Source organism: Mastigoproctus giganteus, chromosome 4 (genome assembly GCF_048544385.1).
Source record: "Mastigoproctus giganteus isolate SK-2022 chromosome 4, ASM4854438v1, whole genome shotgun sequence".
Lineage (NCBI taxonomy): Eukaryota > Metazoa > Arthropoda > Arachnida > Uropygi > Thelyphonidae > Mastigoproctus > Mastigoproctus giganteus.
In genome coordinates, this window is record NC_143578.1 from 207,317,074 (window position 1) to 207,331,574 (window position 14,501).

General features: G+C 36.5%; 1 protein-coding gene across 5 annotated transcripts in view; it reads left to right on the forward strand.

The window, feature by feature from the left end:
• LOC150087350 (uncharacterized) overlaps positions 1-14,501 on the forward strand; it is a 592,205-nt gene that overhangs the window by 375,099 nt on the left and 202,605 nt on the right. For all 5 annotated transcript variants that reach the window (XM_090372014.1, XM_090372013.1, XM_090372010.1 and 2 more), the window contains one exon: positions 3,122-3,236. In XM_090372014.1, coding sequence (XP_090228140.1) covers positions 3,122-3,236 — 115 coding nt within the window. The remainder of the gene's footprint in view (positions 1-3,121; positions 3,237-14,501) is intronic.

The following is a 14,501-nucleotide window of genomic DNA, read 5'->3' on the forward strand; positions in this document are numbered from 1 at the left end:
AGGTCTTGCTTTCCCCTGGACCCTTGCCTAATTTTGTATAGGGAGAAGAGCTTTCCTGGTTAAGAATCCTACTATAGCCTACACTAGACATGCTTTGGGGAGGAAGATTGCAAGTTTTTATCGGCAATTGTCAAGAATCTAACTCAAGCTAAAATGGAATAATAATGGAAAGTCTTACCATTCTGCTTTGATAGGCAATCACAAAATATACATGTTCTATAATTTTCAATAAAGATATTTTCTCTCTCTCTCTCTCTGTGTATGCACTGTAAATGTGATATTCTCTCAGCAGTATGTTAAAGCTACTAAAAATCTGATAGCGGTCATTATCTCGCTGTATAGACCAATGTGCAGGCCATATCTTTGAATACTGTATACAGGTGTGGAGGCCTTATTTCAGGAAGGATATAGACTTGTCTGAAATGATAAAATAATCGGTTAGGGGTAGACCAAGATATCCATAACTAATCCTGTTAACACAGAATATCCATAACTAATCCTGTTAACACAGGATTCAAAGGGAGCTCATTATGAAGAGGCTACAGATCTGCAAATTTCATAATCTCGAAACATCTTGCAAGGATGTTTCAAGGTGTTTTGGCATTAAAATTTTTGTTGGAGATATATTTTTTCTTTCTAAGACGATGCAATCAAGAGGATATTGAAATTAAGGAATGATAATTATAACCTAAGCATAAGAAAATTTGCATGTAGTCAATGGGTTATTAGCATCAGCATTAGTTGAGACATATGATGCAAGAAAGCAAACTTATACAGCATCAGCCAAAAAAAAAAACCCCTTCCCATTTCACCCATTCAGTCACTCCAAATGTTTGTCTAGTTCAGCCTTAACTTTATTTAAGCTGTCAGCTTCCACAACAACAGATGGAAGTCTGTTCCAGCAATCAACTATCTGCTGGCTAAAGGCAAACTTCCGCACCTCTATTCTACACCTGCATTTCTCCAATTTAAATGTGTGCCCTCTCGGGTTTGTAATCTGAGCAACCGGAAGAATCCCATCAGCATTGAGCCTGCTCAAACCATTCAAGGCCTACATCCTCAATCAGATCACCTTACTGGTAAGAGGAACAAAGGGGTACTCTTACCAAGAAAGGCTTAAGTTCTGCAAGTAGCAGCATTTGGAGACTAGGCACCTGTGAGGTGATCTGATTGAGGATGTATAAGGCCTTGAATGGTTTGAGCAGGTTCAATGCTGATGGGATTCTTCTGGTTGCTCAGATTACGAACCTGAGGGGGTACATATCAAATCGAGGAAAGACAGTTGTAGAAAAGATGTGGCCTCCAGTCCTGTATGCAGTACTCAAGGTGTAGCCTGATCATTGCCTTATACAAAGGGATAATCACCTTGTCTCTGCTAGCAAATTCCTATATATAATTGACAAGACTCTTATTGGCTTGGGTAACAAAGTATCATCTTGAGTTAGAAAACTTATATGGTTTTGAAGTGGGATTAGATAAATATTTGGAAAAAGTAGATAAAACATGAAACTAGATGTATGGTTTGTTTGTAGCAGATGCTATATAAGCTTTATTTATTTACAAAATTCTTTTATCTTTAATAATAATAGATTACATACAAGTTAGTGCAATGGCAGCATCATTTAAGTTGTATCTCATATTGTGAATACCTCCACAATGAGTTGCCATGATATTGCACTACTTCAAATAAGTAACACCTCACCAAAAGAGAAGACTGTTGTTACTTATTCTCAGTGGATACCACCGTTTCAGGGCTATTTTGTATATGTGTGGGATAATAACTCGACTATCCACTTGTCCCTATTAGACTTAGAAAAGCAAAAAGGTAGAGGGAAAGTAATAGTAGGAGTGGAAGAGGAAAAGAAACGGTGTAGAAGAATGAAAGGGACAGTAACTCCTTCAACTCACACCACTCAAAAACTCATAAACTCCTCGAATAGGCAACACTTCCCAGTGGAGAAGGACTGTTCTTACCTATTCTCAGAAGCTCCAGACATCATCAGGCTCCCCCTGGTGCCGTTTCAGGGCTATTTGGCCCTTCTTCGGTGGGTGAGTAGGTACCCTAGTGATGTAATGATGGCAACACGGTTATGAAGTATAACTCCACAATATGAGAGATGCCTGATGGTGTATAAGATGAATTAAGACTAAAATGCATTGAGCCTATGCCTCAGGCCAAGAGAATTAGACTACGTACAAGTTAGTGCAAAATGCATTATATTAATACACAGTTAAACTCTGAATTAATAAATTTATGCAAAGATGTCATCATTTAAGTTGTATCTCATATTGTGAATACCTTCACAACGAGTTTCCAGATATTTCACTACTTCGAATATGTAACACTTCACCAAAAGGAGAAGACTGTTGTTACTTATTCTCATCTTATACACCATCTCTCATATTGTGGAGTTATTCTTCATAACCTAGTTGCCGTTATTACATCACTAGGATACCTACCAACCCACCGAAGAAGGGACAGATAGTCCTGAAACGGTGCTGTCTGGGTGGTGGTATCCGTTGAGAATAAGTAACAACAGTCTTCTCCTTTTGGTGAAGCGTTACTTATTCGAAGTAGTGTAATATCATGGCAACTCTTTGTGAAGGTATTCACAATATGAGATACAACTTAAATGATGCCGCCTTTGCATTTATTTGCTAATTCAGAGTTTAGATATATACTAATATGATGCATTTGCACTAACTTGTACATAGTCTAATTCTCTTGCAGCCTTGAGGCATAAGCTCTTAATGCATTTTAGTAATAATAGATTTTAATGCTCTGTAACAGTGGTTTTTCAAATTTTTTTGCTCCTATACCTTTATAAAAGATGTGTGAGTTTATACTACCTCTTCTTCGCAGTTTCAACCTTAGTTGAAATCCTTAATGTTATATTACTTCCCACATATACCAAAATTGGAGTATCGGTGCTATACTATATAATGTTTATCTGTATGTTCCTTATGTACCTATGATTTTTATATTTGAATGGCATCATACCACAGATAATGGATTATTAGTGAAATGCATTAAAAGTCTCAAAAAATTAATTTCTGAGGTAGTTTTATGCTCTGTGTTAATTATGAATTATTATTTATTATTATTTTTTTTTTCAAACAGTCCATGAAATGTTAAAATGTGCCAATGAGTGTTCCAAACGCCCAAATGGAGACTACCTTACATTTGGGGAATTTTGTGTATATGCTTCTGAATTGAAAACATGTACTGAACACAAGTAAGTGTGCCTTGGTTAATCAGAATTTTTATACAACTGTCTTTCTATCAACTTCTCAAACTATATGAATTTAAAAGCTTTCTCCCAAAATGTCTTACTTATGCCCCCATAAGTACTCCTTAATGGCCTTCCATCCTCTTCAATATTTTGACTTCAGGTTCTTCCTTAAAATATCATATAATAATCTTCATGTATTTCTATAATATATGTAATATCATATATTTCTGTGCTTTACATAATCTTTATTTCTATGATATACATAATCTTTTATTTCTATGATATACATAATCTTTTATTTCTATGATATACATGAGATGGATATACAGACAATCTCATTTTATGATGTAAAAGTGTAAAGTATTTGATGAAATTGTTAATTAACTAATTTCTTATTTCTGAGTAAATTGTACTAACTGAATAGTAAAGAATTCTTTTTTCTTTGTATAATTGTATAATTTGTATAATTTGTATAATTTGTATAATTTCAATTTGTATAAATTTAATAAATGTTTTATATCAGAACAGTTGTTTAGGTTAATCTTGTAACAGTAAAATTTTATGGTTCTAACAGATTATTTTATAAGGTTTGCACTGATTGATTAAATGTCTGATTTTAATTTTTTATTCTTTCAAAGAGAAAATAGCCAATATAATTATATATGTTAAACTTGCAATTTCTCAACATTCTGTCTGGGATGTTAGTTATTAGACTTGAAGCAGTATGTCGTCAAACATTAACTTAGTTGAGTTATTTTGTATGAATTATTTTATATAACATATCTCTTGAAATAAGTATGTAGTTGAAATTCAAGAATGATTTTGATAGAGTAGTTTTATAGATTACATTTGGTTTTTTACTGTCAGCAGAATTCAGTGATTTTCTCATTTATAGCAATAATAGCTTCACTCCGATTTTTTTTTTTTTTTTTTTGTAAAAATTAATTTCAAAATCTATTAAAAAACACTTCAACCTAGAATTGATCTTTAATATTTGTTTAATTTTATACTTGTCTGATTTTGTTTAATTTTTTACTAAACTGGTAAAAGTACTTATTTAGGTGTACTGTCATGTTATAATGTGCAATCAGCTAACTTCTAAAATCGCAAAAGATCTCTGAAAGCAACTATAAATCTCACTCAGTTATGCAAATTAATTAATTTTTAATTATGAAATTAATTGTGGTTAATTTAAAACTCAGTTGCTTGTTAAGACGTTTTGAATGACATACAATGTGTTTATTTTAAAAGTAGTAGTAGTAGTGGCATGTGATGCAAGAAAGCAAGTGTATGAGCTTATGCAGCATCAGCCAAAAAAAAAAAAAAAAATCACACCATTCCCTCCAATTGCCCGTCCAGTTCCTCCTTAAATTTATTTAACCTATCAACTTCCACAACGACAGATGGAAGTTTGTTCCAGCAATTAACCACCCGCTGGCTAAAGGCAAATTTCCGCAATCTATTCTACATCTGTCCTTCCTCAATTTCAATTTATGCCTCCTTAGGTTCGTAATCTGAACAAGTGGAAGAATCCCATCAGAATTCAGCATGTTCAACCCTTGCACACCTCTGATTGAGGTGTATAAGAAGACTAGGCAACTGCGAAGTTGCCTAGTCTCCAGCTGCTGCAATTTGCAGAACTTAAGCCTCTCCTGGTAAGAGGATCACTTCATTCCCCTCACCAATCTTGTTGCCCTTCTCTGTACACGCTCAATCAAATCTACATCCTTCCTAAAATGAGGCCTCCAGACCTGCACGCAGTACTCAAGGCGTGGCCCGACCATTGCCTTATACAGAGGGACAATCACCTCCTTTTCCCTGCTAGCAAAATTCCTGTATATCATTGACAACACCCCATGACCTGACCTGGCAGCCTGTGTCCATTGCTCAGAAAACTTCATATCTGACTGCACAATTACTCCCAGATCTTTTTCATTTTCTACTACCTTAAGTGTAGTACCAAACAGTTGGTATGTTTCTCTGGGGTTACTTTTACTCATATGTAGTACTTTGCATTTTTCAATGTTAAACTTCAGCTGCCACTTCTCAGCCCATCTGCCCAAATTTTCTAGATCCTGTTGCAGTAACACACTGCCATTACTGTCATTAACAACCCTGCAAACCTTTGTATCATCTGCAAACTTCAACATTAAGCCTGATATACCTTCATCAACATCATTGATAAATATACAAAACAAAAGTGGACCCAACACCAAACCCTGTGGGACTCCACTAATAACATTAGTCCACAAAGAGCAGCACCCATTGATTACCACCCTCTGCTTCTCCCACTCAACCATCCTTTTATCCATTGTAGCAACTTACTCTTAATACCATTCTGCTCCAATTTGTACAGTAATCTTCCATGCACAACATTCTACAAAGATGTTCTCATAATTATGGCTAAGAGTTAGCATTAGTAGAGGCCTTTGATGCAAGAAAGCAAGCTTATGCAGCATCAGCCAAAAAAAAAAAAATAAATAAAATAAATAAATAAAAAATACCCACTTCCACTTCACCCCTCTGTTCGTTCGAAATACCTGTCCAGCTGAGCCTTAAACTTATTTAGGCTATCAACTTCCACGACAAGGGATGGAAGTCGGTTCCACCAACCAACCACCCGCTGGCTAAAGGCAAATTTCCTCACGTCTATCCTACATCTGTCTTTCCTCAATTTGAATTTATGCCCTCTCAGGTGATTATTCTGAGCAAGAGGAAGAATCCCATCAGCATTGAGCATGCTCAAACCATTCAAGGCTTTATAAACCTCTATCAGATCACCTCGCTAGTGCCTAGTCCTCAGACACTATAATTTGCAAAACTTCAGCCTTTTTCATAAGAGCACCCCTTTGTTACATTCACTAATCTTGTTGCCCTTCTCTGTACTCGTTCCAGCATCTCTACATCCTTCTTGAAATGAGGCCTCCAGAACTGTATACAATACTCTAGGTGTGGCCTGACGATTGCCTTATAAAAGGAAATAATCACCTCCTTATCCCTGCTAGAAAAATTCCTATATATCATCGACAATACACCATGAGCTAATCTTGCAGCCCGTTTGCACTGCTCAGAAAACTTCATATCTGCCTGCACAACAATCCCCAGGTCCCTTTCATTCTCTACCACTGCCAGTGTAGTACCACAGAGTTGATACGTTGCTCTGGGGTTGCTGTTTCCCATATGTAGTACTTTACATTTGTCAATGTTAAACTTCATTTGCCACCTCTCAGCCCATCTGCTCAACCTTTCCAGATCCTGTTGCAGTAGCATAGTGTCAGTAGTGTCCTTGACAGCCCTGCCAACCTTCGTATCATCTGCAAACTTGGACATTAAGCTTGATATACCATCATCAGTATCATTTATAAATACAGAAAACAATAATTGACCCAATACTGAACCCTGAGGGACTCCACTGATAACATTAGTCCACGTTGAGCAGTGTCCATTGATTACTACTCTCTGTCTTCTCCCTCTCAACCACCCCTTTATCCATAGCAGCAATTTGCCTCCAATGCCACACTGCTCCAATTTGTGCTGCAGTCTTCCATGTGCAACAGTATCAAAAGCCTTTCTAAGATCCAAGTATATAATATCAAAGTTATTCCTTGCATCCAGTTCTTTTGTGACTGCATCATAGTATCCAATCAAGTTGGTCAGGCAAGACTTCCCCTTAACAAAACCATGCTGTGTCTGAGCTATAACTGAAGTCTTGTCTAGATGATTCTGCAGTGCTTCTTTAACCAGTGCCTCCATTAATTTTTCGGGAACAGAAGTTAAACTAACAGGTCTATAATTACTTGTGTCGCCCTTTGATCCTCCTTTGTGAATTGGGGTTACATTTGCACATATCCAGTCCATGGGTACTTCCCCTGAGTCCAAGGAAGCTCTCATAATTATGGCTAAGGGTTTGCTTACTTCCTTTGCTGCCTCCTTTAATATAACTGGATAGATCCCATCCACCCCAGGTGCCTTTCTTGTATTTATCTTCAACAATTTCTTCTCCACTTTACTCTCAATTATTACAAGGTTCTCTAGCTTACTGCCAGAGTTGAATACACCTCTGGCATTCCCCTCGCTGAATAACTCCTCATGTGTGAATGTCGATGCAAAACATTCATTTAGTTTGTTAGCTACCTGAGAAGGATCATCGACAGTTGACCCATCGATATCAAGGGGACCAGTCTGATTCATCCCCTTCCTTCTAGAGTTTATATAAGTAAAGAACTCTTTGCTGTTTTTCTTTGCATCCCTTGCCAAAGATTTCTCGTAATCTGCCTTCGCCTGCCTAACCTCCTTTTAACTTGGTTACAGATCAACTTGTATCTATCATAGGCTTCTTTGTCATGTGTTAATTTGTATGTATCCCATGCATTTTTCTTCTCTGCCATATGTCTCATTAGTTCATCCGCATCCATTTAGGCCTAAACCTTGAACAATATTTCTTAGTTGGTATGTAAAGCTTAGTAGCTTCCAAGATAAGTTCTTTGAATGCATCCCATTTTGAATTTGCTGTTGGTAACATCATCAGTTAGTCTCACTGTATAGAATTTAAATACTGTCTCAGTCCATCGTAGTCGCCTTTACGAAAGCAATAACCCTTCCCTTTACCCCTAATGGTAGTTACCTCTTTGAGTAAATCCCACTTCAGCACACTGTGATCACTGCCACCTAGTGGTTCATTTACCTGCAGATTCTTAATGCATGAAGAATCACTACTGATAATCAAATCAAGAGTATTACTCCCTCTAGTTGCCTCCCGAACATGCTGATGTAGAAAACAATCATCGAATAAATCCACAAAAGCCTTGCTAGTGTGTGAGTGAACAGCTCCCAAATTCCAGTCAGTATCTGGGAAATTAAAATCCCCCATTATAAGACTCTGTGATTTACTGGCCCACTCTATTTCCCTATACAGTTTCTTATTATACTCATCAGAGTCATTAGGCCTATAGCACACTCCTACTCTCAATTTTGACCTCCCAATGCTTATGTCACACCAAACTGACTTGACACTGCAATGTCGACTGGCTTCACTTCCTTGGATTTTATGTATTTCTTAACTAATAGCATAACCCCCTCCTCCCTTCTTATCCTGTCTATCCTTTCTGTAGACATTGTACTCCACAAATTCCAGTTCTGCATTCCTTATATCTGTGTGACACCATGTCTCTGAAATCCCCACAATATCTGCCTTTGATGTTTTGAGCAATACCTCAAATTCAACAAATTTATTTACTAAACTCCTAGCATTGGTGTACATGCAAGTATACATGCACCTGTTCTTTTTCTTAGCTACCCTAACACAACCCATGTGTTTACTTGTACCCCAATGATTCCCAGCAGTCTCTGAAATATCCTGCATCTTATTTTCCAGGCTACGGCTCATTCCAATAGAAGCAGTGCAAGAATCACTTTCACCTCTGCCAGTGGCTACTGTTAATGTATTAGTCCTTGTATCCCCCCCCAATCTAGCAGTTTTCCGACCCACCTAACACTGCCTCGATAGCATCAGCAAACATTCTTGCACCCTTTCTATTTAAGTGTCTCTCCTGTTAACTTACTTCCTTTGCTTACTTCCTTTGCCACCTCATTTAATATAACTGGATAGATCCCATCCACCCCGGGTGCCTTTCTTATGTTTAACTTCAACAATTTCTCCTCCACTTTGTTCTCAGCTATTACAAAATCTTTAAGCACCCTGTTAAAATTTGATAACCTTGTGGCATTTTCAAACCTTAATAACTCCTCATGTGTGAATGTAGATGCAAAATACTCATTCAGTTTGTTTGCTATCTGAGCAGGATCATCAAAAGTCGAACCATCGATATCAAGTGGACTAATCAGATTCATCCTCTTCCTTTTAGTTTATATAAGTAAAGAAATCCTTGCTATTTTTCTTAGCATCCTTTGCCAAAGATTTCTCGTAATCTGCCTTCGCCTACCTAACCTCCTTTGTGACTTGATTATAGCCTAGCTTATATATAACATAGGCTGCTGTGTCGTCTGATAATTTCTATGCATCCTATGCATTTTTCTTCTCTGCCGCAAGCCTCATTAGTTATTTTGACAACCATTTAGGCCTAAACCTTGAACAATATTTCTTAATAGGTATGAAACATTTAGTAGCTTCCACTATTAATTGAAGTGCTTCCCACTTAGAATTTGCTGTTGGTAACATCATCAGCTGGTCCCACTGTACAGAATTTAAAAACTGTCCAAGACCACTGTAGTCACCTTTACCCCTGATGGTAATTATATCTTTAAGTAAATAAACCATTAGGTGGTTTATTTAATAAAATAACCATTAGGTGGTTTATTTTATTAAATAACCATTAGGTGGCAGTGATCACTGCCACCTAATGGTTCCTTTATCTGCAAATTCTTAATACCCGAATGATCACTGCTGATAACCAGATAAAGAGTATTACCCTCTCTGGTTGCCTCTCAAACATGCTGTTGTAGAAAACAATCATCCAATAAATCCACAAAAGTCTTACTATTGTGCAAGTGACCAACCCATAAGTTCCAGTCTATATCTGGGAAGTTAAAATCCTCCATTATAAGACATTCTGATTTACTAGCCCACTCTATTTCTCTGTTCAGTTGTTCATTGTACTCATTCGAGTCATTAGGCCTATAACACACTCCTACTCTTATTTTTGCTTTCGCAGTGCTTATGTCACACCAAACTGATTTAAAAGTGCACTGTTCATCTATATCAACTGGATGCACTTCTTTTGATTCCATGTTTTTCTTAATTAACGGCGTAACATCTCCTCCTCCCTTCCTATCCTGTCTGTCCTTTCTGTACACATTGTACTCCCCAAGTTCCAGTTCTGCATTCCTTATATCTGTGTGACACCACGTCTCTGCTATCTCAACAATATCCGTCTTTGATGTCTTGACCAACACTTCAAATTCATCAAATTTATTTACTATACTTCTAGCATTGGTATATGTGCAAGTATACATGTACCTATTCTTATTATTAGTTACCCTAACACATCCCATATACCCACCTGATTCATGATGACTGGAATCAGTCCCTGAAACCCCCAACACCCCCTCGCTCCACGCCTCTTTTATTCTAATAGAAGTAGTGCAAGAATCACCTACACCTCTGCCTGCGGCTACTTTTAACCTTTTAGTCTGTGAATCCCCCCCCCCCCGAAACTAGCAGTTTTCTGACCCACCTAACACTGCCTCGATAACATCAGCAAATATTCTTACACCCTTTCTATTTAAGTGTATCCCATCCCTGTAGAAGCACTCTCCTGTTAACAAGCACAGACCAGGCTGAAAAAAATTTTACCCCTTGAGCCTTGCACATTTCCTCCATGGCCGAATTGATTGACAAGGCTCTCATCATGTACTCCCTCCTCTCGTGTCTGGGCAATATTGCAGACACTTTCAAATTTAACCCTAATTCACGACTTTTTTGCAACATTGACCTGTACTTGTTAAGTAAATCTGCAGATCTCTTACTCTTAATGTCATTGGTGCCAACGTGTACAACAATATCACCCTTTGTGCCCTTAAAAGATGATATATGCTTTACAACATCATCAACTTTTGCCCCTGGCAGACATACCCTGGTCCTATTCCATCTATCCTTTTTACACAATATATTCTCCGTCTCCCTGACAATAGAGTCACCGACGATAACTAACTCCTGTGGGTCCAGCGCATTCTGCCTTGGAGATTGCTGCCGCATTGCCTGATGTCCAGGAGTGAGCTCTGGCATTGAGTTGGGCAGCTGAGAGCTTGACGGGCCCCTCATATTAATTTCTTCGAGGGCATCTACCCTACACCTCAAGATAGACCCCCGTCAGAACGCTGAGTTGACACCTAATTTCTAGACACTCTCTGCACCTGGCACACACAAAAACATCCTCCTTGGCTAGATCATGTTCCGTTGTAGAGAGTTCGGCAAACATTTCAGAAGTTGCACATTTTTTTAGGTTGAAATGTGTTGGAGAATCGCCCCCTCAGTTCTCCCCCGAGGCAGAGCACTCCTGCCACTTTGTGCTCGTTGCTTTTCTGCTCTAGTCTGGGGCATGATATTTTAAATTAATAAGATCAATAAGTTAAATCAATTAATTGTCAATACCACACTGTCTAATAGAATCCTAAATGCAGGGATGCGAATTACGCTATAGAGGGCTACAAGGGGTCCCCGGTATCTGAGTCCCCACAGTTACGAGGATTTGTGAATTAAAGAAAGCCCTTGAGAAAATTAAACAAGCACTGAATATTTTTGTGCAAAGTTAAAAACTAATTTTACAACACAATTTTATCTGAAAAAATATGGCAAAAAAAAACCAAAAAACCCAGCAACTCTGGATTCATTCTTTATTCAAAAAACTTAAAAAATAGTGAAACTTCAATTAACTTTACATAACCTTACATTGTTCAAAATATTATAATAAAAAAATATCTAAGAAAATAATTGTATCTTTTTTCAGTTGCTCAGTCCATTTTTTACTATGTGCAAATACATAATACACATTACGAATATTTGGTCCCCGTTTTACGTGGATTCGTTTTAAGTGGAATTTTCTGGAACCAATTATCCTCAAATAACAAGGACCATCTGTATCATGCCACCAAGTATTAATTGTTGGTATAATTACATGAGGGCACTAGTGGAGTTTGTTATGTAACTGGAGGAAGTGACAGTGTAACCTTTAAAGTGTTCAGTTTGTCATTTGTGTTTGAAGTTGCATGTTTCATTATTGGTGAGTAAATGTTATACCACATACCGTCGAGAAATGTGTTTCTTTTTTTTACTGGAATCTTACTTGGAACAAAGTCTTATGTATATTTTGCAATGGAGGACATCTCCAGAATTGTTTATAAGCTACTATTTTCAAACCCACAGAACCAACTTTTCATCTTCCTCATTTATTCATTCAACTGCCGTTTTCTGGAACAACCTTCCTTCATACATATTTCCTGAAAATTACAATCTACAGAAGTTCAAGTCCAATATCAACAAATACCTTCTTTCGTCTTCTCAACCTCCAACCCAAGCACGGTACTAAGTACTATAGGTTATAATACCTCTCGTGTTTCGGGTTCTCATAAAAAAAAAAAAAAAAAAAATTGTTATTTATTCTGATAATGAATTGTATTCTCCCTTGATTGTTTTTTGATTTACTAAAAAAAAGGAAGATCCTATATCAACAGTGGGCAAATGCGGCTCTTCGTTGAGTTAAGTGCGGCTCCCATTGAAAATTTGAATCTGTTTTTTTAATTATTTCAGAACTTTTTTCACTGAATCTTGTTAAATTAATTAACTAACTAATATTTTGTTATACGGATTTTATGTTGTGTTTATTTTTGGTTTTATTCTAAATATTTTGCTATTTTTTTTGCTATTTTTATTTGGATTATAAATAAATCTGCGTTCATTTACACTGCTGGTGCCATCAGCCAGCAGTGCTTTTCGTGCTTTTTTCAAAAAATTTGGTAAGTAGACTTTTTTATTAAGCAATTTAAACGCACCGTAAATTAATTTAATTATTTTGTTTCAATTTCAGATTTTGGAATTAAATTTATTTAAAATTTTTGATACATATGATCTAATTTTTGATAATATGACCTCAGAAAATATCACAAAACAAAAATACGAACAAGAAAATAGAATCTTTCAAGAAGAATGGGTAGAAAATTTTGCTTTTATTGACAATAATGGAAAGTCATTGTGTCTTATTTGTAAAGTTACAATTGCAAACTACAAAGTAAGCAATTTACGTCGACATTACGAAGTAAGTCATCCCCACTTTTCAACTCAATGTTCACTCAATTCAAAATTGCGAACAGAGAAACTTAAGTCCTTGCAAACTGGTCTTTATAAGCAACAAGACTCTTGTCTTCTTTTAGTCGCGAAGATGACAGAGCAAACGAAGCTAGTTTTTTGATCGCTTGGAATATTGCTCATGCCAAACATCCATATGGAGAAGGAGAATTTATTAAAAGAAACTTGGAAGAAATGGTTAAAGTTTTGGATCCAAATAATAGAAAACTGCATAAATCGATCGCACAGGTTCCTATGTCACGCCGTACAACTGAGCGTTGTATTGGTGCAATTAGTAAAAATGTTGAAAATAGTTTGATGTGTGATTTGAAAAATTGTACAGCATTTAGTTTAGCTCTCAACGAGTCTACAGACATTCAGGATGATCCACAATTAGCCGTTTTTGTCCAATATGTATCTGCAGATGTAAATGTGTTGGAAGAAATGTTAGTACCTAGTAGCCTTTATTGAAACAACTCGCGGTATCAGTGTTAGAAATGCGCTTGATGAAGTAATGAACAGGTTTGAATTGCCTCGTGATATACTTGTATGTGTTGCGACTGACGGAGCACCTGCAATGATAGGGAAAAACCAAGGTCTCATTGGTCTTTTAACCAATGATCCTAAAATTCCATGTTTCTTACCTCTTCACTGCATAATTCACCGCAAGCATCTCATAGCGAAGTACTTCAAATACGAAAATGTGTGGAAGATTGTTTTGCAGATTGTGAATTTCATTAGAACAAATGCCAAAGCACATCGTCAATTTAAAGAACTTTTTAGAAGAGTTGCGAGTGAATGACGAAACAGATGAATTGCCCAGTAATTTATCCCATTTATCACAATGTTTTGAGCCGTTTTGTGGAACTCCTAAATCCTATCATAACATTTACAAAAGAAAAAGGAAAAATATACCCAGAATTAGAAATTGAAACTTGGCTTTCTGACTTAATGTTCCTTACAGACATTATAGAATATTTGCAAACACTTAATTTGGCTTTACAAGGAAAGGAAAAAATTATTATTGATTTGTCACAAACTGTATTTAGTTTTGAAGCTAAACTTCGGCTTTTTGTTTACAATCTTAAGAACAAAATATTTAATAATTTTCCACAAGTAAAAGCAAATATAATTAATATCAAAGAAGAAAAGTTAGATGAATACAAAGAAAAATTGGAAGAATTGCAAGCAGATTTCAAACATAGGTTTGAAGATTTGAAATCTATATTTGCATATTTTGTGAAACCATTTATTTGTGATATTGTTGAAGATGTATTTCCGATTTCTGAAATAAAGCGGCTGGGGAATTGGAGTTATTAGAGATGAAAGAGGATCAGGCATTGCAAATGCAGCACAAATCTTCTTCTGTAATTGAATTTTGGAAACTCGTGCCAGAATCAAAATATCCACATTTAAAGAAAGCTGCTTGCTGTCTAATTTCAATTTTTGGTACAACATATTGCTCTGAA